This window comes from Parambassis ranga, chromosome 21, assembly GCF_900634625.1.
Source record: "Parambassis ranga chromosome 21, fParRan2.1, whole genome shotgun sequence".
In the NCBI taxonomy this organism is placed as follows: Eukaryota; Metazoa; Chordata; class Actinopteri; family Ambassidae; genus Parambassis; species Parambassis ranga.
The window spans coordinates 2,623,612-2,650,681 of NC_041041.1; the positions used below are offsets into that span (position 1 = coordinate 2,623,612).

At 44.1% G+C, this 27,070-nt stretch overlaps 2 protein-coding genes and 1 long non-coding RNA gene across 3 annotated transcripts in view; 2 read left to right on the forward strand and 1 right to left on the reverse strand.

The window, feature by feature from the left end:
* Positions 1-710: 710 nt before the first annotated feature.
* Positions 711-3,296, reverse strand: zic5 (zic family member 5 (odd-paired homolog, Drosophila)). The gene is made up of 2 exons (XM_028393731.1): positions 2,222-3,296; positions 711-1,150 (listed from the first exon to the last, which is right to left on the reverse strand). The coding sequence occupies exons 1-2, from the start codon at positions 3,270-3,272 to the stop codon at positions 711-713; spliced, it is 1,491 nt and encodes a 496-aa protein (XP_028249532.1). The 5' UTR covers positions 3,273-3,296.
* Positions 3,297-5,870: 2,574 nt separating this feature from the next.
* The window catches only part of LOC114426134 (uncharacterized), a 46,718-nt gene continuing 25,518 nt past the window's right edge, over positions 5,871-27,070 (forward strand). Inside the window, exons 1-2 of the long non-coding RNA XR_003669331.1 lie at positions 5,871-6,141; positions 24,944-25,038. This is a non-coding gene — a long non-coding RNA (uncharacterized LOC114426134). The remainder of the gene's footprint in view (positions 6,142-24,943; positions 25,039-27,070) is intronic.
* Positions 7,627-10,665, forward strand: zic2a (zic family member 2 (odd-paired homolog, Drosophila), a). Its single transcript, XM_028393323.1, has 3 exons — positions 7,627-8,599; positions 9,640-9,803; positions 9,895-10,665. Exons 1-3 carry the CDS (start codon positions 7,627-7,629, stop codon positions 10,087-10,089), a joined length of 1,332 nt encoding a protein of 443 aa, XP_028249124.1. The 3' UTR covers positions 10,090-10,665.

Here is a 27,070-nt window from a genome sequence, read left to right on the forward strand (position 1 = left end):
ACAAATGGTACAGGGTCAAAGCCTGTCAGTGTAGACATTTAGGGTCTCATGGGACTTACTGGACTCTTTAACAAGCATTACACTTGTGTGTTTTTGCATAAAATATAGTCTTAAATACTTCTTAAATATTACAAAATTCCATCCAAACACACGTATTGTATAAATCTGAAAAGAGAACCCTTTAAGACACTCAGATTTTTTGTTTTTTGTCCTTATTGTTTTGTACCACATCTTTAAAAACAAGTCCTCCTCTCTAAGCTTCTGGATTTGGGTCCATTTGTTGCCTCTTGTGGGGTCACAAGCAGTACCTTAAATGTGACAGTGATTGATTGCAGTCCAGTTATTAGAGGGATGATGGGAGGCCATGTGAAAGATGTCATTTCAGCTCACCAGTTGAGTCATGCAGTTAATTAAACCCTCCATATTAATCATTTATTTTGAAAGGTTCTGGTCAGATCTGGAACTTTTTGGGTCCTTTCAAATAAGAAGAATGGAGATTATTGTTAAATCTAATCTAATGTTTGTGATTTTAGGTTGAAGGTCAGGGGTCGCCTCCGAGAAATTTCCTCCATGTTGTCCAGATTTTTTTGTTTTTTTTTAGTGTCACTACAGCCAAAATAACTGATCAATATCCCAACAGCCCACGGGCCAGCATGGATCTACACGCTTTAATGGGTCAGCCTGGATGACACGTCTGACAGTCGTGTGAATCAGAGCATCGTCCTCGGGTCTGAATTTCTGAACGAGTCCTCGTCGTCTGAATCTGACGTTGGCACATCGCTGGAGGGGGTGTGGAGGTGGTTGGGCCCCCCGCTCCCCTGGCACACATACCACTCGTTGAGGTTGGTGACCTGAGGGGAGAGGTTCGCAGAGCGGTTCCTGTGCGGTTCAGAATTGGGCGAAAGAGGGTCCCCGAGAGGGTTTGTGGAGGAGATGTAAGGGACGTTGGTGGAAGGGGGCGGCGGGGACTTGCAGTGCACTTTCATGTGTTTCCGCAGCGAGCTCGGGTGCGTGTAGGACTTGTCACAGCCGCGGACTTTGCAGTAGTAAGGCTTGTCGCTGGTGTGGACGTGTGAGTGCTTCTTCCGGTCGCTGCTGTTGGCGAATTTTCTGTCACAGCCGTCAAACTCGCACTTGAAGGGTTTCTCTCCTTGAGTTAAGAAAACAGGGAAACAAGAGACAGTCAGCGTCACTGAGACTCATTTTATCACCTTAAATACACACAAGAGGAATCCTGTAACTGCACCTCTCCTCTGGGAGAGCTTATTCACTGAGCATGTACCAGAGCCACGACTCCACACCCACTGATCCAAAGCATATTCCAGTGTGAACACGTGTAACATGCCTTTAGGCCCTCTGGTTTACATGTACATGTGTGCATGTGGGTGGAGAGGGGGAGCTCAAGAGACCACCAGGAGACGCTGAGTGCAATGATCACATACACACTGGTCCTCTAAATTCATAGTGTTATTTTTAGTGCCCAAATCATAAGCTGATTCTTCAAATGTGTAATATTTATGATAAAAAATCCCCAGGGGATTTTACATGATACAAAAAAAGTAGAGAGGCCTGTCTGCACCCCAGCCTTTGCAACAACAAGAAAAACAGCTCCCAGATTTAAGCACCTGAGAGTTTATGGTGCTGGAAACTGCCTTTAACTCTCAGCAGCTCTGACTGGCGTGTTATCGCGGTGCTTTCCATGGTGTTTTGGATACGTGGTGCTTTTGGTTGACAGTATGTCTCCTCGTATATTTTTTACAGAGGATGAGTCATACGGCGCGTTGTCTGCCTGGCTCACAGTAAATCACAGTTTCAGCCCAGCACAGCAGCTTTTTTAGTTCAGATACCAAATATCATGTGATGCACTCATCGATATTTCAACTGTGCTTTTGCGTAAACGTGCTACGCCTGAAGACAATTACATTTGCGCGGAGCCGCACGTACGTAAGCACGTTTTTTTACACATCATATGCCCTAATCCTTTCACGCCTACTGAAGGCGTCTCGGTGTGTAAGTTAAAAACAAGTTTATATTTAAGAAAGGAAATGAAACACTGCATTAAAGGCTGTTTTTCTTCTAGCTTTTGCGCGCAGTTACGCACGGCTGCAGTCCAACTGTTAAGAGCGTGAATATTACACGATGGTCTCCACGGATGTTTTTAATGTTCTGCGGTCTTTCTCAGACTGCGCTCTGCTAGTTTTAGACAATTAGAAGCACTGACCTGTGTGAGTTCTCTTGTGAATCTTTAGGTTCTCCGATCGGGCGAACACTTTTCCACATCCCGGGAACGGGCACGGGAAGGGCTTTTCCCCCGTATGAACTCGGATGTGATTTACCAGTTTGTACTTCGCTTTGAACGCTTTTCCTTCCCGTGGACATTCCTCCCAAAAACAGACGTGACTGCTCTGCTCCGGTCCCCCGACGTGCTCCACCGTGACGTGGTTGACCAGCTCGTGCATGGTGCTGTAAGTTTTAGAGCAGGGCTTCTTCTGACTTTGCTCCTGGTCAATCCACTTGCAGATGAGCTCTTGCTTTATGGGCTGCCGCATGTATCTTAAAAACGCCCCCGCGGCTCCGTGAGGAGCAGATGCGATGTTCACATTGAGGTTCATGGAGTTGTAGCTGTGGAGAGAAGACGGTCCATAGTGCTCTGGCCTGTGCCCGAAGTGCTCTGGCCTGCCGTAGATGTCCCCCGGTATACCCAGGCGCATCTGCCCGTTGAGGGCATGGTGGTGGTGGTGGTGGGCACCTGGGGACGCCTGGTCGTGAAGTCCAGTGAAAAGTGAATGGGCCCCACTTTCCGTGTGCCCATAAGCACCTGTTGGGGAAATGAACATGCCATGGTGATGAGGGGAGGAGGCGGAACTATGCTGGTCGCCAAGTGCATGCATAGCAGAGGCTGAGAGTTCTCTCCTGAGGATGAAGTCCCTGCTGCTTGAGTAGCCTGAGTGGGGGTGAGCCACGGGGAAACCAACTGTGGTCTGAGCAGAAGTGAAAGATGCCGCGGTCTGGGCTTCGGGATGGCTCTGAATGTGCTGAGATGGGCTAAGTTTGAGAGCATTTGTCTGTGCCATGTGCTCTGGTCCAAATGGAGTGAGTGCCACTCCGGGGTCGTTGCCCAGCTCCCCAGGGTGGAGGTGGGCATGGTGGGAGAGAGGGTGATGCCCCCCTAGCCCCGGGAAGCCTGTCATATTCTGATGAGGAAGGGGTTGAGTCGCTGCCAAATCCGCTAATCTTATCGCCGGATTCCTCTTGCTTAAAGGGGGTTCCATAACTACGCTGACAAGTCCATCCGCACTCACCGCAATTGTTTCTCACCACACCACGCTCTCTCTAAAACATTAGGAAAATATGTATATAAAGGGGCTCTATAAGTTCTTTTGTCCGGCTTCTAACTCTGCTTGCTCCTTTTCCCACTCTGTCCTCAAGCGATTGGCAGAACATACAACAGTTGGAGGACACAGTGGGGAATACAGTTTAGAAATGGCACTGCAGGTATTGGACGGATTTCGGTGACTGGCAGTTAGGAGAACGAAGCGATTGGCTGTCGTTCAGCGCAGGGGCTCAGCAGGGTTCCGCCCCCTCACTCTCTTTATCGCTGTTGACTCCAAAAAGTTGTACTCACAAAGTTACCAGCAGATCTGTTTGTGCGCCTTTCTGTGTACTGCATGTGTGGATGACCGAAATCTCAGTTTATGTGACAAGTGCAGCCCCGTTTGTCCCCGGTTCGCGTTGTCCAAGTGTTTTCTGTTGATATGATTTTATCATAGAGAGCGGGGAGCAAAAAAAAAAAGAATAAAAACACAAGCCCGCTGCTGCTGGTGGATGTATAATGTAGGTGAGTGGCGTCAAAGCTATGAGCAGTCTGTGTGTGTGTGTGTGATTTTATTTATTCGACTTTTAATTAATAAGCAGATTATGTTTTCAAAAAACTCTTTGTTTTAATATTTGGATTTGTCAGGAAATTAGAGGATGATGTGAACACGTGGAAATAAAAATTATAATAAATAAATACAAATACTCTGCCATAGGAAGAATACGTGTCGTTAGTTTGAACCCTTTTAGTCCCACAGCATTTATGGCTCTGTGTCTTATGAGTGTGATTCATGTTAAGTTAAATAAAATTAGATTTTTATACATATAACAAAAACAATAAATTGAGGTTTAAAGAGGTTGACATCTTATTATAAGGTTGGAAAAAAAAATAATTTAATGTATTTTTTTAATTCTTTTTGCAATAAAAATATTTTTTTTAAAAAATCATATTTTCATTTAGACTTCTGCTTTAGTTAAATAAATGTTCCCATGAAAAGAAGTAGAGAAGAAAAGTTGACCCATATCCTGTTATTTTAGTGAAGGTTGTATTTACATACACATATATTGATCATCCCCACATGCTAATCATTATTTACCTGCTTTTTTATTGGGAAACACTCTCAAAGTTCACCTCAGTGACAGACTGCGTCACGGCGCTGACAGCGCTGCGTCCATCCATCTCTGATATGTCTTAATTCACCTTCCAACCATAGTGATAAATGTGCATCAACACCAGCTCGTCCTGCAGCTTCTTCTCTAACCTGAACAACACATCAAATATTGAAGCAGCATCACGCACATGCATGTTTTATTATAATTGATTACCGTCACGTCACATGAGAAAGCTCCACATATTATGTGGCCTGTTGCACTTGTTCCCCTGTTGATTCATGGAGCTTGTTTACATATTTACACATGAGGTGCTGCAGCATTAAAATACTTCAAATCAATTTCAAGGTCTGTAAACACAACTTTATTAACACGTGTGAATTTTACTTGCAGAATGACATCAGAATTAAAACGTGTGTGTGTGTGTGTGTCGGGGATGCTCTTAAATAAATAAATGATGCCCAGCTCGGAGTAGAGCCCATAAACCGGCGCAGGAGCAGTGGGTGCGTTGTTTATGATTTGTCTAAGGGGGCCCCTGATTCATACACATTAAATTAAGCTCCACAATAAATTGCTTCTGCTCCACACACGTCACTTTTACCAGCAGGAATGATCATTCTGATGATAAAAATACTACAATTTGTCATCATATCTGTTACTGTAAAATGTGTCAATGTTATAAATGTGCATATTTTGGCCACACTGTTGCGCAGTATAGTTGGATTTGTGGCATTTTGACAGAAATAATAAAGGCAGGTTGAGCTTTGTTGAAGGAATGGGTTAAATTTTTATTGACTTATAGCTTCCAAATTACCCTAAACTGTCGATGCCTCAGACAGAAGAGGGGGGGCGGCTAAAATCTCTCCCTCTCTCTCTCTCTCTCTCTCCCTCACACACACACTAAAACAAAGACGCTTTGTCATAAACAGGGTTATTTTACCAAAAGGAGTCAAGAGGGCAACATATGTGGTCTTAACGGGTCAGAGGTCAAACATTCATGAAACACAAGGTCACGGAAGCCACACAAGTAACCTTCCAGTGTGTCAACATATTGATACTGTCAGATAACAGAGAGCAGGAGTACGCCTTTGGCACCCATTAGAACGCGCAGGCTGCGCGCCCTTGTGTGATCAGGATTTTATTGATAAGTGTTTCCACACTGTGCGTAAAAGCTGTCAGCTCCAACTTCACGTTCTGAGTAATATTTCCAATGATTTATTTGTTACGTATGTAGGCCGTGTTTCTCTGTGTGTGTTGCTGCTTCTAAAACCTGTTGAAATACGGGTCTTTGGGGGATTTTTAACAGGCTGGAGCCCCTTTTCTCTTCCCAGCATGAGGGAAAAGCAGCAGCAGCCTTATTGCGCCACTTGCCGATTGATTTTTTTTTTTACAAAAATAATTTTCTTTCTCTCCCTCTCTCTTTTTCTAGATGTGGGGAAGGTTTTGTGGTTTTCCTGAGAAATAAAGAACTTCTTATGGGGTCGGCAGACGTGACTTTGAACTTGGATCAGCTCCTGCGTTTCCTGTGGTGCGGGTTGAAATAGACTTGGAAGAATGGCACACAACACAACGCAGCTCAGCCTGTCCCACTCTGAGCTAGGAGACACACAATTTCCCCAGAAAAAGAAGTTTTTAAAACCTTTCCTTTCGCCTTCGCCGTTTTTGTGTCGCCCAGAGCGCGCAGGAGAGCGGAGGAACAGCAGAGCTGCTGAAAATGTGAGTAAACTTCCTTTGACTTGTGTGTGTGTGTGTGTGTGTGAGCGAGCAGCTGTGGTGTGTGTGGATTCTGTGCGTAATTATAGTGGAAAGTTAATGAAGCAAATACTTGTTATGGGAATATGACGTGTTATATGTTCATGGCTGTATTCACAAACAACATAATATTACGCCGAGCTGTGCTCACAAAACAAAACAAAACAAACACAAACAAACAAACAGACGCATGAAAAACATCCTGGAACTGTATTATTGTCAGCTCGACCTTGCAGGTCACACAGGGGTTAACTCGGATCTTAGCAGCTCACCACCAGAACGTGTAACATAATTGGTGTGGTGAACGTGAGAACCGCGGAGGAAGCATAACTGGCGACATATAGAAGCATGAAAGAACCCAACAACAACAACAGGCTGTGGCGGCTGGCAGGGTGTGAGACCCGGAGCACCAGCGACCATGAAGGCCTCGCTGTGGTTGTGGTTCCATGTGGGGCCATACTCACTGCTACAGCTGTGCAGAGCCAGGCAGCTCAGACTAAAACTAAAATACACACGCTCATAGGCTGTGTGTGAGAGAGATGCGTAATTATAGAATTTTAATATCATAACATCTTAGAGATATTTCAAAACACAGAGCTTCTCTCAGGCCTACACTGTTTTCTGTTTATAAAATACACAAAAGTGTTGCATTATGATTAAATAAGTCATTAAATAATTACATAATATTTTACATTAGCTTTCTAAATGACAGTTTTTCATATTTACATAGTACAACTAAGCACCTACACAACATAAACATAAAAAACGCCTCTCTCTTGTCGTGATCCTTGCGCCTGCACACCTCCCAAATCTTCTCCTAAAAGTAGGCGGTAATTATTAGTGGAAAAATGGCGTTGCACTATTAAGTCTCCGAAGCGCTACCTGCTATTGGAGGGGCACCTGGGATTGATGAGGCGCACTGGCCAATGAGATGGCGAGGAATGGAACGGGCTCCAGTTAAAGGGGGCGGAAGAGGAGGTAGAGCCAGTCCACGGAGAAACAGGGACCCTCCGCGATAAACACAAGGCAAAGCCAGAGAAATAAATACATGCTCAATTGGAACAGCGTTTTTTGAGATGCTCCAGCTACTCTCGCACTGTGTGCGCGGAAGACACCTAGTAAGATAATTATTTCATTTCTTCGAGTGTGTGTGAGTGTTTTTTTTAAACGCATCCAACTGTCGAGGACGCACGGAAACTCTCTTTGGATTTTTCAGTCTCAAGTAAAGTAGAAGTAAATTCACTGTTCGATAAGCTGAGCTTGTTGTTTTTTTCTCCATGAGCGGAGCAGCGCTTTGAATCACGCCTGATGGTGTTTCCCAGGCTGGAAGTTGAATCGTTGCGTGCCAGCATCAGCATTTGATTTTTCTTTTCTGATTTTCATTTGAAAGCTCTGAGCGCTGCGCTGGTTTTATTTTTTTTTTTTAAAAAATCCTCGCTTTCTGAAATTATGCTACTGGATGCTGGTCACCAGTTCCCCGGACTGGGAGTGGGCTCATTTGCCAGGCATCCCTCAGCAAGCGAGATGCAGGAGAGAGACTTGAGTTTGGCACAAAATAGCTTTGTAGACTCCGCACACATGGGTGCGTTTAAGCTGAACCATGATCTCTCCCCGGGACAGAGCTCTGCCTTCACCACCCAGGCGCCGGGCTACCCCACTGCGGCTTTAGGGGCTCACGCCGCCCATGTCACGTCGTATGCAAGCTCTCCTTTCAACTCCACCAGGGACTTTCTCTTTCGTAGTCGCGGCTTCGGAGAATCCTCTCCGGCGAGCAGCCAACATACTATTTTTGGCCCCACGGCGGGATCCCTTCATCACTCCCACACAGACACTCAAGGCCACATTCTGTTCCCCGGGATCCACGACCAGCATGGGTCCCACGGATCCCCGAATGTCCTGAATGGACAAATGAGGCTCGGACTACCGGGAGAAGTTTTCGGACGCTCCGACCAGTACCACCAGGTTTCCAGCCCGAGGACCGACCCGTACTCGGCCGCGCAGCTCCACAACCAGTACGGCTCCATGAATATGAACATGGGGATGAACATGGCAGCCCACCACCACCCCGGTGCCTTTTTCCGCTACATGAGGCAGCAGTGCATCAAGCAGGAGCTCATCTGCAAGTGGATCGACCCCGAGCAGCTCAGCAACCCCAAGAAGTGCTGCAACAAAACTTTTAGCACCATGCACGAGTTGGTCACGCACGTCACGGTGGAGCACGTCGGAGGACCGGAGCAGACGAACCACGTCTGTTTCTGGGAGGATTGCTCCCGGGAGAGCAAACCGTTCAAGGCAAAATACAAACTGGTGAACCACATTCGGGTGCACACGGGAGAGAAGCCGTTTCCATGCCCCTTCCCCGGCTGTGGAAAGGTCTTCGCACGGTCGGAAAACTTGAAGATCCACAAGAGAACACATACAGGTAAATATTGTTTTATTCATTATAACATCATGTCTGCTTTTTTAAATGTTTTTAATTGGTGCTAGTAATGTGCGTGCATGTGCCCTCTATTGCGCCGTTGTAAATACGCTGCAGTGTCTTGCCAAGAGAAACACATTAAGACCTAATTACCAGCGGGTATTTTTAGGCTGCTAAAGTAGATAGTATTCGATGAAACGGTTAAAGTAGATTTAGCAGCACATCCAGGAGGGAGAGGGGGGGAGGCGGGGAGAATAACGGGATCCTCCACGCTGACATCGTGGACAGTTTAACGCTTGATTCTGATGTCAAACATTTTTTTTCCAAACGAGGAGAAAGGATTTTTTTCTCTGGGCCTGTGGAGGTTTTTATTGTTTGGAGTAAACTTTAGAAATGGGTCAAAGGGGACAGTGGGGAGCGCGTTGCGTGCGTCGCAGGGCAGCCAGGCTCGTATAGTTAAAGCAGCTTGTTCACGGTGTTGCGCTGAATCTCTCTCACACACACATTTGTTCATACTCTGCCCTCCTGAAATATTTGTATTTAGTTTAGAATCCATGTGTTTACATGTGTGCAGGCTGAGCCGCTCACAGCGCCTTTTGTTTTCTAATGCGCCTCTTTGGTATGTGATAAGGTGCTAGACAGGGCCATTACCAGCCTTTCACATTTGGACTTATTTTCTTGGGAAATACATTGTGGTGTCGTGCCATCAAATTGGTCAGGTGCTAATTAGATTTTTATTGTCTCACAGCAAATGGTGCTCCTTCTGTGGGCCTATACCGAGGACGGCCTTATCGCCTCTCCCACCCCCCCTCCAAATCACTATGCGCATTATTTAGGCTAAATAAGATGTAGCAACTCCCCCACCTCGCTCCCTTAAAAGAAAAAAACAAGATATTTTAACTTTGAATTGAAACTGTGATTTTTTTAATGCTGCACTCAACTTCTGAAACGAAATGTTTACGCACAACCTGATGTTGTCACACACTCAGCCTGAGGCGCTCTCAGCACAACATATCTGACTGTTCCTTGTTTTTATTCTGCAGGAGAGAAGCCGTTCCTGTGTGAGTTTGAGGGCTGCGACAGAAGGTTTGCAAACAGCAGCGACCGAAAGAAACACATGCACGTGCACACGTCGGACAAGCCATACCTCTGCAAAATGTGTGACAAGTCCTACACACATCCCAGCTCGCTACGAAAACACATGAAGGTAAATAAGATCATCCTCCTGCTTATGAACAAGTCAAATTAACTCCTAGTAAAATACTAAGTACTAATGTGTCCCTCTCCGCCCTCCATAGGTTCACGAATCCTCCCCACCAGCATCAGACTCATCACCAGCAGCCAGCTCTGGTTATGAATCCTCTACGCCTCCAGGCCTGGTGTCTCCCACCACGGAGACCCAAAGCAACACCACCCTGTCCCCAGCCTCAGCTGTGCACAACCCCAGCAGCCACAGTGTCCTGTCCTCCAATTTCAGTGAATGGTACGTTTAGGACTTGAGCTGAAATGAAGCCACACACACTCATTTCACAGCACTGGGGGCCATTCAGCAGAACATTTTTTATTTTATTATTCACCAGAGGAGGGGGGGTTACCAACAGAGGAAAATATGTATAATAATTGAGGTGTATTTCATATTGTAAATAATTCCTTAAATGCCCACTTTCCCCATTGGTTGTGATAGTCTGTCCGTCTTTGGTGTATAGATGTTCCTTCAATGGTAGCTATTTCTCTAACTGGACTCTTAGTGCACATATTACCATAAACAATTGTACTATAATGTTGAATATTGTGATCCTTAAGGCAAATTGATTGTACTATACAAAAAAAAACACATCTATAAACTGGAAAGAGTGCCAAAGTTACCATTTAACTCAAACAGATCCACAATATTATGCTTGTGAATGTACATTTTAGTTTTGCTGGGCTTAACTTGTGATGTTTTGTGCTTTGCAAGTTTCGAATTGTGAAATACTATCTGGAAGATTGTGAGGACAATAAACGTTGTGCCGTTGGATTATTTTATATATTTTATTTTTTTCTGTAACTACAAACCACCCCCACCCAACCGCCCCCCCTCCCCCTCCACCCATCCCCACTATCTTTTTTTGTAAATATGAACTGCCATATTTATCCATTTGTAATTAAATTATGGTATTTACTTGCTACAGATGAAACAGTATTTATAAAGAATGTTTCTTTACTATACTGTAAATATGTACAATTAGCTAAACATGGGCAGTTGTTTCGTTATGTGCTTTTGTTCAAAGTTTTAAGAGGTGTTTTCTTCCTTATTGTGATAAGAATTTTACTGCATACAAATATAATAAAAGGTGTTGCAAGTGCTAAATATTCTTTGCTTTATCCTTTATTTTCTTGCTGCTTCAGAGCTTGTTTGTGTTTTAATTTTGGAAGTAATCATCCCTTTAAATTCTTCTTCTAAATAGAAAAAAAAAAAAAAGAAAAATGGGTGTTTTTCCCTGAAGCTGTGCAGAGCACAGTGTACAGGCCCTGAGGGGTGTAGCTGTGGTGTTGCTGGAGGTTTAGGTGCACACAGGCGAAAACGACACATTCAATTCAAACATCTGCGTCAAATAAAACAAAAATTCTTCTTTTGCGCACATGCAGGTGTGTTTACACAGATTCTCTCTTCCATATATGTGGTCAGTTTATTTGTAAATGTACCCCTCACCCCTCCTCACCCCTCTCCCCTCCCCCCTCTCTCTTATTCTGGACACTTGGCTGCACAGGACTCAGTGCAGGAGCAGCCGTGAACTTGAACTCGTCTCGGCTCCGTCCTGCAGCAGAGCATCTTATCGCTCTGGTTTTGGGGGGGGTTGGTGGCCATATGCTGCTGCTTCATTTAGATGGTGTTTTAAGAAAAAATCGCTTCGGGCGTGTTTGGATTTGATTTTTTTTGTGGCGCTGTGATTAAAGATAATGACGCAGTGACGTTGTAGTGAGCTCTGTGGAGGATATGAAACATTACAGTGAGCTAAGTCTGAGGCTGGACATGTGAAGAACAGAAGCGTGTGTGTGTGTGTGTGTGTTGCTCTCCTAATTGCTCATGCTTCAGTGTGAATGTCATTATTGTTACACGAGTCGTGCTTCATGGATGTTGAGCCTGGTAAAGCATGGTGGGACTCCGCTGCAGCAGCAGCAAGTGGCTCTGCTCCTTCCTCCAGGAGCTGCTGGGCTGCTGCTCGCATTACTTCTCTTACAGAAGCATGTAGTAAATTAAAAATAAATAATAAAAAGTAGATCTCCGGGGATGCTGATTACAACCAGGCAGTGATATCAGCTCAAACCTGTTAACGCGCTTCTCACATATTTACATTTTCTGCCAATTAAAAGAGTGGAACTTTGTGCGTAAACTCAGACGCTGTATTTCTGTCCCGGAGGTGGAGGAACTGTTGGTGTATTTGCAGAATATTTAGCACTTGAAATCGCCTCCTAATGGCCCCTTTAGCGGCTGGCCCGGTGACCTCCTCGGCTAAGGAAGGGATGACCTGTGGGGAGTGGGAAAGGTCAGCTCCACACAGTGTGTCGATGTCGGTTCCTGTTCGGCTCCTGCTGTGCTGATATTGATCCGCAGAGAAGGAAGCGAGTTTTTTTCCTTCTTCTTTATCTTCTCGCTGCTCTTTGTACATTGTTGCCTGTACTGTAAGGATAATATACTGTAGGAGCACACACCCAGCCCGCCTCGCTGGGGCTTGTAGAGCACAGTGTATGAATGATGGAGTTTTCTTTGGACTCAGGTCAAAGTTCACTTCTTTGAGGGTTCACGGCGGAGTTTCTGAGAGGCTGGAGAGAGCAGCCATGTTTTTATATGGGGAAAATAATCAATAATTCGAGGTGGTTAATTTTTAGTATAAGATCATATAATTAAGACTGAACGCACACCTGCGCAGGCAGGTTTTTGTGGTTCTTTGTCTTCACAGGCAGGAAATCAACAAGAAAAAAGCAGGTTTAAACCTTAATAAATAAGTTCTTGGATTATTTTTTTAATGTATTGGTTTCCTGGTTTATTAACCACTACGTCAGTGACTGAGTTTTACGCACAGCATCAGTGTGAAGGAGGAGGAGGAGGAGGGTGCTGGGCCGCCACAGGCCGTATTTAGGGACACATTTATGATGGACAGCAGTTGACAGGAGCCAGCGTGTCCATATCTGGGACAGCATTGTTTAAATTAAGCTGTTACATTTCAGGATGTGAACTAAACTGGTCTGCGTGTTAACTGGAGAGGCTGGAGTCTGAGTGTATGGACAGGGGAGAGAGAGAGAGAGAGGCCTTCAGGGGAGGAAATCAAGTCTGTGCGTCCACGCTGAGGTCCACACTGTTGACTAGAGCGCGCACACGTGTCTGTCTGTGTGTGTGTGTGTGTGTGTGTATTTGCGTGCCCAAAGCTGAGCTACTGGTTGGTGTGTAAACACAGCAACGTATCAGAAGTGTCAATCATGTGTCATTTCAGGTGAATTTATCTGCTCTCTCTCAGTGTGTGTGTGTGTCTCTTTCATGAGCACACAATAATTATGCATAGTTAACCACAGTGTGTTTTTATAGTGCTTTATTGTAACACGTGTTTTTGCATAACTGTCCCTCATTATAACGTTGGAGGGTTTGAAAAATAAAAGTAAAGCAGCAGCGGCCATCACGCGAAGCATACGTCACTGCTCTTTGTCCACAACAGTTTGTTTGTTTATTTGTTTGTTTTGTTGACGTCATTAATGCTGTGTGTTTACATGATTTTTTTTTTGTTAAATGAAGCCTGCAGATCTGACCACACAGACACCTCATATGTAAAATAAAACCCGGTCACTCCAGGAGCTGAGACGTCATTACGCACGTTAAGAAGTGTGTGACGCTGCTTCACACGTTCAGATAAATTGTTACAAAATAAAGGAGCAACTAAACAAAACTTAACAACAACGCTGTGTGTTTATTAGTGGAAAAAGGGCATCAATTTTTAAAATCCAGATTTTTTTTGGTAGTCAACAAGTGATTCGATCAAACAGTAAATATTTATTTACTGATTTCTGCTGAACTCACTTGACTCTGATTCAAATTACAGTAAAAGAAGGAACAGAGTCAGAAGGCAGGAGGTTCTGAGTTGCTTTAATAATAATAAAAATGTGACGTTTCAGTTATTTAAAATAACAAAAATAATACAAAGACAAATTAAATCTTTTAAACCACCTTCATTTCACCATGTGACACTTCCCAAATGGGCCTTTCTGCGCAGAAATAACGGAGACAGCGTCCAGAGCGCTGCCGCTGCGCCTGTTTGGAAAGAAAACTTTTAAAACAAACGCCACATCCTCTAATTGAATTGGAGCCGCTCTAATGAAATGAACGTGTCTGTTCGCCGGCATGTGTTATTTATACACACACACACACACACGGTGTCACTTCAAACAGTGGGCGTCCGAGCTCCAGTGTTTTTACTACAGACACATGATGTTTGATTTAAAAAAAAGTTTTATGATAAGAAAAAGACAACAAAATAATATAAATACATCTTATATTGATTGTTATTGATTGTCATTTTTTGTATAGTGTATATCAACAAATGTCATTTTCTTGGGCCTGATGTGAATTAAATGAGGATTTACAGAATGATTTTAGGGTTATGATTATAGTACAGTTTAAGATGTGCATGCGCGCATGGAGGAGCAGGAGGAGGCCTTGAAGGGGGGAGGCAGTGAGAGGAGACTCTCTGTCCAAACTCAGGCTGATGCATTCATTCATATTATGAATATATAAAGTATAATGTCACATGTGCGCTATAATAAAGTTTCTTTTCTTCCTCTCCCCTCCTCTCTCTGTCTCTCTGTCTGTCCTCTGTCTGTCTCTGTCTGTGACACGGCTTGTGTTGTGTTTGTACTGAAGTCCATGTACAGTCTGCCTTCCTGTGCAACGAAGCTCCCATGGCCTTTCATCTGAGTTCAGCGGCCGCCTTTTCTCACACAGATGAATGTGCTGTGTTTTTTTTCTTGTGAAAGAGCCGGAATGGCTGTCACTTCTTCTCCTGGCACGGCGCAGAAACAAACAAACCCCCCCCCCTCCCCTTACTCCTTTAAGGAAGCTGGCGCAGGCGCCTCCCATCGGACACAAACACTACACAGAGTCAGAAGCACAAATAGCCTCAAAAGCTAAACACTCTGCCTTTCATGCAGAAAGCTTGGCATGGACGCTGCTCTCATGCACACAGAGAAACACAAAGTGGAGAGGTGCAGAGTAAATGACATACTCGAGTTTGACTGAGGTGTGCGTATTGTTGTGGTCTCCCCCCTCTTTTAAAAAAAGTGTTAGAATTCCACTAATCCCTCACAAACTCAGCATCCTCCCCTGCTGTTGCTTTTGCAGCGAGCTGCTCAATATGGCTTCCATGCAGCACCTTGCCAGCTCTGTTTATTTGTGCTGTTAATATGGGGGCACATTTCAGGTGTCCTCTTTCTGTTGTAGCCAAGACAGGTAGCAGGTGTAGCACCAAAGACCAATTATTATTGCAGGCAGCAGGCTTATTTATTTATTTATGTATGTATGTATTTTTTTTTTGCACATGAACTTCCTCCTTCATTCAACCCACACCACTACAGGCCAAGGAAATTTTCAATTTCCCCACACCTGTAAACATGCTGTTTTACCTCAGCGTCTTTGATCTTCAAACAGAGCAGGGCTGTGCCCTGAGGGTGGGGGTGCAGGGGTGGAGGAGGGTGTGGGGGGGCTCCTCTGTGTGGAAAGGTGACTGGTGGTGGTCTTCTGAGTGTTTTCTGGCCTCTATAGGAATGCAGGCTGCTAACTGAACATAGCATTTCATATTTTAAGCTCATTCTGGAGTAGGTCTTCATCATGAGGAGGAGGAGGAGGAGCACCTCCAGATGAGATCAGGTCCAGCTATAAATAAATAATAATAAAAAACTCTTGTTTCTTAAAATAAAGTCACAAAAAAGGTCAAAATAAGTTGCTTCATCCTGTTATGTGTGAAAATCAGCTCATGGCAAACAGACTAATTTGATCATTGATCAGATGTTATCAGATGTTATCAGATGCTATCAGTGCTGAACGCCTGTTAAACGGGCAGATTTGGGATTTTTGGCATTTGATTCGCCTCCTCTGACAGTGACAGCTCGACTCAGAGGTCAGCGCTGCAGCGTTACAAGCAGTAATCTGTACGTCACCGCAAATCAGCCTCTGTGTGTTTGAACAATCCGCTGTGACACGTTAGAAAAGTTTTCACATCATGCCAGGTGTGAGCCCCCCCCCCCAACACACACACAGCACCCCCCTCCTCCTCTGCTGTCAGTCACAGGAAACAAAAGTCTCAGCTCATATTCAAATAGATTTATATGACATGACACAGGAATGAGCTGAATGTGCCCCCCCCCCCCTCCCCCCGCTCCTCTTCCTCAGATATTGATCCATTGACCCCCCCCCCTCCCTCCTCAAAATCTTACAAGACACCCCCTGACATGAGCCTAATCTAAAGAAGAGTTTTCAGCAGATTTGCCGTTCACTTTGAGATGATTTCATTTCTGATGTGTTGTGACGTTGACTGTGTTGAATGTTTAATGTCTTTAGAAGACGTCAGTGGTAAAAGGCTGTCTGACTTCCACAGGTTTATCTAATGAGACAGCTATGAAGGAGGACAGGGATCAAACCATGATGCAGATTCTTATTCAGTAAGTCATTATCACTCTGATCTTAACAGCATTTTCACTGTCTGCTTCTCTCCAGAGGGTTCCACTCACCGGAGGAGACAAACAAATAACACACACACACTCATGGCGGAGGCTTTGTCACATGCAAATAAATCAGCACTCCTCAACTTTTGTTTCAGCATTTCAATCAAACGCACCATTTGGTCACAGCGCTGATCTCGGCTCATATACTGTATATATACAGTTCATGTTTTATAGGAAATATGAAGAAGTACATGCAGCGCTCTCTCTCCCAGGTTTATCAGTGCTGGTCTCTCTCAGCAGGGTGCCACTCAGATTGCACCCCACAGACATTGTCAGCGCTCTCAGAAGAGGCTGAGGTTGCTTACCTCTGCTTCTGGAGTTTAGTGAGCTGGAAGGAGCTAATTTGATTGACTTTCACCTGCTTTTCTCTTTTCCCTTGCTTGTACCTCGCAGTCCCCTGACAGACAGAGACTTTTCTGGTCAGTGAGTGTATTGACAGGCAGTCAGTTAGCACTTGACACATCAATGTCCAGTCTGCTCCGCTCTTGTTAGGATATTCTGGGTGTTTCTGTGTGTTTTCCATTGACAGAAGTGATTTAACTTTGTGCAGTGTTAGCCTCTGTGTAAAAGCTGCTAATAAGTTAGCAGCTGTTTTTCAGTTTATAGGCCAGAATTGCTGTGTTTTTTGCAGGCCGGTGCACGAGTTAGCATCTCATGTGTTTACCACCACACAAACAGCCGATGGGATTTTTTTTTCCCCATTGACTTCTGGATTATTGCAGAAAATAAACAAAAAGTTTATGATATTCACAGGGTTTGCACAGCCTCGGGCTCATTACAGAGAATAAAGAGGGACACTAAAAATAGGTTAGCATGTCAACAGACCCTGCTGATTAAACACATTTATGTTTGTCAAGCCTATACAAAGCTAATGCTAGGCTATAAACTAAGTAAGGCATGCTCACATGACGACAGCGCCAACTTTACTGCCCTGACCTCTGTAACAGGAAAACTGGCTCGATGATGTTTGAAGAGCCCTTTTTCTAAGACACTTAGAATCATAAAAAATGATCAGTGAGGCACTTGTTGGTGTGTTTAATGTCAGAAGAATCTCATGAATTCAGTTGGACGTACTGATGTGTTTGGAAACACATAAACAAGAGAGCAGGAAGTGCTAAAATGCAACGATTTTCTGGGTTTTAGGACCGAACCTGAAACCAATCAGAGGCGCCTTTCACACAGCTGGGCCTGTTGTTGTTTTGTGAGCGGTGGAACATTTTATTCTTATTTTTAATTGTTTGTTTGGTATGCTCAGATGGAGGTGGAGCCTCAAGTGGCCCTTTGAGGAACTGCACTTTTAGGCATCGGCTTCATTTTTCAGGCTTAATGGTTGCTGCGTGGTGTTGACCCTTTCAAAATAAGATAAGAAGCAGCAGGCACTGTGTGGCTGAATGAGTATGATGGTACATAACTCAGTCTTGCTGCTGGATCATCATTTTCTGTGTAAGCGTGCGTGGCATCACGCTGATGGATAGTCACGTCGTGTGTGTGTGTGTCGTATAGTGTCAGGATACCTCGTGTGTGTCAGCGTGCTTTTACTCTTCTCGCTGTCATATTTATTCATGAAGGATCCATATTTGTCTTGCAAAAACATGAATATAAACATGACTCCCAAATTCAACACGTCGCTGCCACCGCAGGCTGACATTCCCTCTCGTCTCCTGGTTTTTTTTCTCTGCGCTCACCTGCAAAGGAGGCGTTGATGGGTGTGTGGCTCCCTGTTTCAGGAGTGTTGCTTAAGTTTACTTCCCACCAAGAGTCCCCCGAGTCAGAGGAACTGAGGGTTTGCCTGCCCTGCTGGACCCCCTCCTCTCTCTCTCTCTCTCACACACACACACACACACACCCTTACCCCCCATGCTGGTCCAGGAGTGCCATGCGGGAGCCCCCGTCCCACCAACACTTGAGAAATAAATCAGACACACTGTTGACAGCCGCTTACAGTGAAGCAGGAGGATGGGGAATTACATGAAAAGAGTGGTATTCATGACAGGAGAGTTTTCAGTTTAAACACACACGATTGAATGAGATATCCCCACATGTATTAAATATTTGGAAAGTGTCATCGCTGGCTGTTGATAAAAGACAATCAGATGCTGCATCAGGGAGCAGCGCAGGTGACACGCTGTGGATGCACAGACCGCTTCCCTTCCCCTCCCTGTAACGCCGCACACGCCTCCCTCACCGCCTCAGATATATGTGAAGCTAAGGGTGGAATTACTGAAGCTTTAACACTGATACCTTTGGGACTGTGGCCTTAATCAGGTAGCTGAGGAGGCAGAGCCCAGGGCAAAGGGAAGAATTATGACTATTATGGCATGTTAGCACATGTCTGAGGGAGAGTGGACAGACAGATGAGTTCATTTGGTGGCAGGATTAGCTAGCTCCCATGCTGATTAGTAACTACCACCCAGCACTCGCTGTGTCCTTGTGCTCAGTGGCCTCTTCGTTACAGAGAGTGGAAAAGGGCAGTTTTCATGCAGAATCTGGTGACGACGTCATGCACACAGCACTAAAAACATGTCAAATATTAATAGGATGTATTGTTTCTGTTTTACTTTTTGCACTTCAGACAGTGGTGAGAGGATGGAGCTGATACATGTTCAAATGACTGCAGCACAGACTCAGAAACATCTGAGGAGATGCTTGGTTTTATGAGCTTGCTGGAAATAAGTTGTTGACTTATTTAACTCATTGTGGTCTATGCTGAGGCCTGGTCCATCCAGAATGAGTATCCATCATGCTGGTGGGTTGCTAGATGAGTATGTGGTCGATGCAAACACACACAACATCTTTTTTTTAAAAAACACATTCTGCATTTAAGGTCAAACATCATCCGCATGCTCTGAATAAAACGTCTCTTTTTCCACAATTTAAATTTGACTTTGGGCACCGACTTTGTTATTAACGAGCATCATGCAAACAGATAACCTTTGAGAGAGAGAGAGAGAGAGAGAGGGAGAGAGAGAGAGAGACTTCAACAGTGAGCTCTTCACTTGTCTTTCAACATGTGTGTGAAAACATTTCATGCTCTCTGACAGTGTATGACCCTGCATTGTCAGAGGAAAATGCACTGTAAGCTGGTAGGCATGTCAAGCCACAGTATGTGGTCCCTACTTGTGCTATAATCCCAGCCATGGCCTTTTAACCCTCTACGGCTCACCATTCTCTCCACTGCTCTCTCCTCTCTCTGCACCTGACAGTGGAACACGAAAAAACAAATGGAGACCTTGAAAACCATAAGGCACTGCTTGTTTGCCCTCTAAGTTGTGTGTGTGTGTGTTTTTTGTCTTTTTTTGTTCACCTAGATAGCTTCATGCGCCCGTGTTTGTTTGTAGATTTGTTTTAGAAATGGAATGTCTTCAGCAGAGATGGCCCCTTCTAAAATCACATGCAGCCCGGGGAAGGTATCGATTTGCTGTGCAGGCTCCGTCTCATCTCTCATACAGCGGCTGCACTTTTTATTCAGGTGGATGTTTTTTCACCTGTCAGAAACTCCGGCTCATCTTTTACAGTACTGCTTTGACAGATAGCCTCGAGCTTGTTTGCTAAATTTTCTCCGTGGAGTGTTAAGCTTTGCAGCCGGTTGATGCTTTATTTGGGGAAAAACATTAGGAAACAATAGACGGTGCTATCATCATGAATTTTAGGATCCGGTCTGCTCACACTTTATTGCACTCCTACATCAACAACAACTGCAGCCGTGACGCGAACTTGATTTCACTTTTCTCTGTTACCTCACACCCGCCTCCACCCCCCCCTACTTTTACTAATAAAGCCACGTTCCCTGCTGATGGAAAATTGTCGGTTTACCTCGAGCTGCAGGGGGCCTGGCAATCAGGCCTCAGAAAAGCAGTGCCAGGTTAACCTGCTGTGATAGTGGACTCTAGGGACAGTGCCCCACCTCTGCTTGACATGCACGGGCTCTGTTCACCAATAAGAGACATGCCTAATGCACAATAGAGCTGTTACTGGCCTCTTCAGTCATAAACATCAATCTCTTCTGGTGGTGCATGTTTAAAATTGTTTCATTATTATATTTCATATCCTTTCTGATTGTGATGATGGTGTTTTTTTTACTTTTATTTAGTTTTTTTTCTTCCTCTTTCTAATTCCACGTGATTGTTTTGATTGCCTTCTACCTTGCATTAGAAACACAAAGCAAAGTCTTTCAGAGTCAATCTTGGCCAACATGAGGAACTGTAAATAGGGCACTTACAGTACGGGGGTTCACAAGTCTCACATGTAGATGTGCAGAGGCGTAGTTGTATTTCCACACCTTCCTATTTAACTACAGTGCCGAGGTTGGATATAGAGGGAGTAGCATGATGATCACAATAGGCTGTAATGCAGAAGTGCTCCTTAACCTGAGCCTTTCTAATGCAGATGCATTTTTTTTTTCTTCTGAATCACCAGCCGTCCACAGCTGTAAGAGCGGCAGAGTGGGACAATTTACCTGTTGGATTTAGATTCACGTCTGTACACAAAGGCATTTACATCACAATGCGCAGCCATCTCTGCGCACCACAATGCAAATGTGTTTTCTTTGCAGAGCGGAGAGGAAGTGTTTTAAAACACATTAGGTCACCGCCATTGTTTCCAGCCCTGAGATTGTAGCTACAGATGGAGCAGCGGTTTACCCACAGAAGGGCTCATTATCAATCCAGGCTGCAGAACATGTAGTGTTCAGTCATTTTTATCCAGCTTACAGCCACTGAGAGGCTGAAGTGTGCAGCTGGCGTGGTGTCAAGCATCGGAGTGTCATTTGCAAGCTAATCACATTTTTCATGCAAACCCCGTCGTATTGACTTGACCATATTTGATTTAATGAAGTGAATTAATTAGACAGAATTGAATTTAGGAACTCTTCCCATAGCAAGAAAATTAGTCAGGCCACCAGTTCTGTGATGGCAGACATTCTTCCTGCTTCTTGTTCCTCTTTATGCTCAGTTAACAGCCACTGAGGGGATTTTTTAGGGTCAATGATGAGCTTATAGCTCATGATACAGTAGCTATGCTGATGATGAATTGGTATATCTATATGTCACACAGCATTGTTTTGCAACCCTAGCCATAAATTCTGTCTCCACTCTGACAGAACTCAGTAAAGATGTGTAAGGCAGATGGTAAGCCGTGGTGGAAAGTAACTAAGTATTTGTACTTTGTTACTGTACTTAAGTAATTTTGTATGTATTTATACTTTACTTAAGTAAAAATAATAGTGCATACTTTGTACTTTGACTCCATTACATGTTGCAGCTGTTACCTGTACTTTCTCCTCCACTACATTTCTACAGTGTCTGTAGTTCCTTGTTTCATGTGATGAACACAGTGCTGGACTGATGTGAGGTCAGACTCTGCATGGAGGTGGTGTCACGCTGCCAGCTGTGTTTCTATAATGAGCCTCAGTCATGATGCCGGTGCTCTGGCTCAGTTAGCTAACTAGTTAGCTGCTGTCTGCTAACACAGGTCCATCCATTAATGTCTGATGAACATGAATCATAACATGAATCTACAGCAGGGACACTGACACAGTAAACATGCTGAATGCTTGTTTGTTATCAGCAGCCTCTCTCACTTGATGCCCACAGCCTGCCTCATGACACACAGACCTGTCCATAGCTGCTTCTGGACTGAACATGTACATTAACTACACATGGTCCATTTTCATTTAAGATGATTTCTTTCATTATTTGAACCTGTTCAGATCCTTTGCAGTGGAAATCAATCATATATATTCAGTGTGTGAGTACTTTTACTTTTAATACTTTAAGTACATTTAAAAGTACTTAAGACTTTTACTTAAGTAGGATTGTTGATGTAGCACTTCTACTTTTACTTGAGTATTTTGCTGGGTATTTGTACTTTTACTTAAGTACCAAGCTTCAGTACTTCCTCCACCACTGATGGTACGTTGGTATTTTTCAAGTTCCCAGTTGGGAACTTCACTCAAGACAGGAGTCAAAATAAACATCTTGCTCTGTGTCCCTGAGGTGATGGAACAGGATGAGCTGTAACACATTGTACTGTTTATTAACACTTCTCACTGTATTTATGTACAAAGACAGAAGTTATATAAAGAAAACGTGACTTTTTTTTAAACCAGTGGCTCGTACAGCTTCTGTATGTGAGCTGGTGATGAGTTTCATAGGCTGCATCTCCCTGCTGGCTGTTGTCTGTCACTTAATTAGCCTCCGGTTTTAGCACCACATGCTCCTCAGGTACATTTGTTTGTGTTTGTGTGCATACAGCTGTGAGGAGAGTGTGCAGGTGTTGTTTGTTTTGTAAATTGTAATTGTTTTATTTGTTTATGTGTGGCTTGAAGAAGAAAGAAGAGCGACTGCAGAGCATTCTTTAAACACCTCTTACTTTATGAGGTGTAGATTTTTGTCATCACAAGTGTACACAGGAGTGTGTAAATGTCCACATACCCACTAGTTTGTTGCCTCCTCCAAGGGCTCAAACTGTACAAGCGCTGAAATACTGAAGCTGAATTGAAGGAGGATGACTAGCCGCTACTCGTGTAGAATTTGCATCAATATACTGGGAAATGTGCCGACTATTAGCTTTTAGGCGCGGCGTGGGGATCTACTGTGCAAGCATGAATTTCCTCATCCAAGCAAACAGCTGTCTATGTGTCCATGTACCGACGTTACGTATTTAGAATACAACAAAATAGTAACTGTATTCTGTTACAGTCTAAAGAGATGGTAATCAGAATACAGTTACATTTCTAAAATCAGTGGATTACATGATGGTACTTTCACGTGTTTTTCACTCTGCTGGATGAAACAAGTCACGTAAAAAATCTTTGTCTTCTTACAACAAAGATCTTATTTAAGGCAGATGTCTGACTCTCCTTATCGCTGGTCTCATTGTGTGGTCATATATGTGTGTATGATGGTGAATAGTCATTGGAGTGAGAGCTCTTACCATCAATACAACATCTTTAATCAAAGCTAAAGTTTTTGGTTCAGCAAGCTGGACAGAAAGCTGCATGGAGCAGGGGACAGAGAGGCCAGAGCAGCCGGACTGATGGGGGTCAGAGTCTGAGGATGAAGCGCTGCGTGCTTAATGCTCCATCCTCATTATGCCGGTACACTGTTAGCGTCACTTGAAGGAGTGAACCTGTTAGCTGTTAGCTGCTAGCTAACTCCTCCCAAAATGGAGGCTGATTAACATTTAAGTATGAACGTGTGGCTGTCAGGTAGTTTTATACGTGGTAAAATGAGTCTGTTTCATGGACGTATTCAACTACTTTCTTGTGTGTAAAATGACTTTGGGTTGCATTGCTTAAAAAATATATTCTGTCATCATTACGTTCTGTTTCTGTTTCTCTAAATAGAATAACTAATAACGCTGAATGCAGTCAGCTGGAACAGTCTGGACATTTTCTATTGAATGTTTTATAGCGTCCTCTGTATTAAACAGGGGCTGATTGTTGCACTTAAAATGCAATTCAGTAAGTAATCCACAGATTACAATACACTACAAATTATGTTTTAGGGCATGTAATTGGTATTCAGTAACTGAATACTTTTTAAAAGTATTCTTCCCAACACTGCTTATTAGCCTTGATAGAGAGCAAGATTTATTTGTAGTTTCAGCTTCTTTTGTTGGCGGAACGATGCTGTAAGGGAGGCAGCGTGTGTTGCTTCCAGTTGTTGCCATCCAGTCTGCTTTAACCATATATAGAATTGAATTTAACTGACTCTAGTGTAATATTTTCTGCCAAAAAGTTGCAGATTTTTAAGCTTAGATAAGATAGATAGGATAAAACATATATCATCAGTGAATGCATTCTTCTGCTCTCCCTCTCTCCCTCTAAATTAGTGTTTACCCTCTTTGGTGCCTGGCTTTAATTTGCAAGTGAGGCACTGTGTAGGGATATTCATTGCATCCCTTTTAGTCAATTCATTTAATTATGCCATTCTGCCCAGGGAGCCAGCGCAGAGCAGCATCTGAACGTTGCTGCTTCTTCAGTCTGCATGTATAAACAATGTGGGCTGCACGGAGGAGGCTAAGGTGACCAGCGGACACCTTCCGGTGCAGGAAGACACACCTTCTTTGGAAAAAGTGGCCGAGTTTCTTTTTTGGGGAACTTAAGGTGATCCATCAGGGGAAGGAAATGACAAGAGACACAGCGAACTCTGTTAATTGGGAGGAAACAGCAGTTGAGATTAGTGTGGAGAGTGGAGAGGAGATGAGCGTGTAACCATTAAAAGGCTCCCCTACTTCTTCTTAGATGTAGTAAAACACATCGCTTTCACACTTTTCAATGACAAGATTTTTTTTTCTTGTGTTAGCATCTTTTGTGACATATGTGAGATCATAGAGCCTTCCTCCTCCTCCTCGTCCTCCTCCTCACTAGACTGTATTGCACATCTGTGTGGTCCTGCTGTTCAGTTCAATTCACAAGTGTGCATGCCTACACCAAATTAAATCCTAGGAAAAAAAAACCCAGTAAGTAATAAGTCATGACAGTCGTTTTCAAACAGGTTGCAGCAACCGGAATATTTGGCATGAAGCAAGGTGGCTAAGTGAGTGAAAATGAGCGAGTTCCTCTGCTTTTCACCTAAAAGATGTTCTCTTTCTGCTCAGAGAGGTGCGGATCATGAACTCCAAAGATGCTGCCAAAAATACCGTCTGTGGAGTACGTACAGGAACATGGCGCCATCCATCAGTGATAACAAAAGGTAACCTTCACATCCATATTTACTGTATTATAATATATCGTTTTTATCCTTTAGAAGGTGACTTGTTAGGGTTGGTAAACAGATGAATTCATAACATCACACACATTTTATAACGTGCTCACACGTGATTGGCGTTTTCAGCTGCCGTAGTCCCCGCCCCCATTTTAGGGTGGAAATATTGCAGTCATGCAACATGTTTCTGGTGAGGACAGACTTTGAGATGCCCATCTGAACACCCCGTCATACTGTGTCAGGAAGCTAACATGTTGCATTTTAAAGTACGTACCATCAACAAAGCTACTGTAGAGGTTTAAACCATTAACTGCAACTTCCTTTTTGTGTCTTAAGTTGCTAGCTTGACGATTTATGGGATGATCCAAGATGGCAGCACACATCGGTACAGTGATGCGTGTTTCTTTTTGATGTTTTGATGTGTTAGTGGACGTGGTTGTTGAGGTGTGTAACGCAGCACATGGTAACAGTCACCAGAACTTACACAGCGTTTGTCTGTGCAGCTGCAGGTACAATGTTCCGAGACTCATGACAGGACCGCCACACTCTCCGTGGATTGTTCCTGAGTGGGCTTTAGGCTCTCTAGGCTAAGGAAACAATGATCATATTCTCACTGCCAAACATGCAAATCATGGAATATTTGATGTGCAGCCAGGTGGCTATAAGTGTGAAATTAGCTTCTTTGTCACCACAGCATGCAGTGGTTACACTTCTGGAGGACGGGCTGAGGCGCACAAAAGTCTGATTTATACAGGAAAAATTCACATATTATATTGACGTACATTTTTATTTTGCGTCCACGCTGTCAGGTGTCTCAACAGCTGCATCTTTGTGAATTAAAAACGGAACCATTGTTACAGGTCCGAGGAGGTCATGTACATAATGGATAACGGCCATCATAGTCAGAGGTTGGGAAAATGGCGGCGATGGTTGCTGGGTTTGGCCCTCGCCCAAAAGCATCTTGAGGCTGCCACAACATGGAAGCTGGAGGAGAAGTAGAAGGAGGAGGTGCAGGAGGAGGGGGGAGGAGGAGGAGTGTAGAGGCAAGCGCAAGCTGTGAGTCTGAAAGAGGCCAGATTCAGCTCTCAGCCGGGCAGCGGCTTAGACATACCCCGAACCCAACACCCTGGAAACAGTGAAGAAACATGACTGCAGTGAAACAGCTAGGGACAGTCAGGGAAAGAGAAAGAGAGCGGCGGAGACGTGATGCGTTGGTAGAGAAACCCAAAAAGGGAAAAGATGTTTAAGCATAGCAAATGTGAGCCATAATTTGTGTTATTATATGATCAATTTTGGTAAAAAAATCAGGCTCCTTTGAAGACCACCGGCTCACCACTGCCACCTACATGTTACATAAGACTCATGAGCACATCTGCCGCCTCAGAAAGGTATATGCTACCAGTGAATTTTAAAGGCAGAATAAATTATTTAACAAAACATGGAGGGGGTGGTGGGGTGTTGGGGGGGTTGACAACAAAACCACTGCGGGTGGTAATTCACAGCAAAAGAGAACTGGGACCAGCTTGTGTTAACTGAGATTATGCTCCATGGCATAAATACAGTGCAGAAATTCCACTGTCTCCAGCTTTCATGTTGGAGGATGAAAATGAGATGTGTTGAAGCAAGACTTTCAGTGGTAACACGGCGATAAACAAACAAAACACCACATGAATACCCAATTAGTGCTTTGAGTGAAGGCCTAATAGCATGTTTGGGTAGGTTTTTAGAGTATAACCAAAACTGCTGCTTGGCCACTCTCGGTGGGATCATGGCGGTTCATCATTCACAGAGTGGCTCGCGCTCCGCACAGATTCAACACCGTGATGAGCATGTGGGGTTTTTTTTTCTTCCTCCCCACACACTCACAGTTTTCTGTTATTGTAGCGAGACAATAAGATGTGTGTTCTGTCTAATTTGAGATGAGATGAAAGGTGTTGGCTCCCTCTCAGGAGGACATATTTGAATTGGTGGATTTGGGCTGTGTGTATTCTTTGGCTTTGTGGATATCTTTGTTGTGCCT

Coding starts and splice junctions, on each gene's coding strand:
- zic5 (XM_028393731.1), bottom strand. CDS start 3,272: ATGGAACCCCCTTTAAGCAAGAGGAATCCGGCGATAAGATTAGCGGAT. Junction 1,151..2,221: donor TCACAAGAGAACTCACACAG/GTCAGTGCTTCT, acceptor TCTTAACTCAAG/GAGAGAAACCCTTCAAGTGC.
- zic2a (XM_028393323.1), top strand. CDS start 7,627: ATGCTACTGGATGCTGGTCACCAGTTCCCCGGACTGGGAGTGGGCTCA. Junction 8,600..9,639: donor CCACAAGAGAACACATACAG/GTAAATATTGTT, acceptor TTTATTCTGCAG/GAGAGAAGCCGTTCCTGTGT. Junction 9,804..9,894: donor CGCTACGAAAACACATGAAG/GTAAATAAGATC, acceptor CGCCCTCCATAG/GTTCACGAATCCTCCCCACC.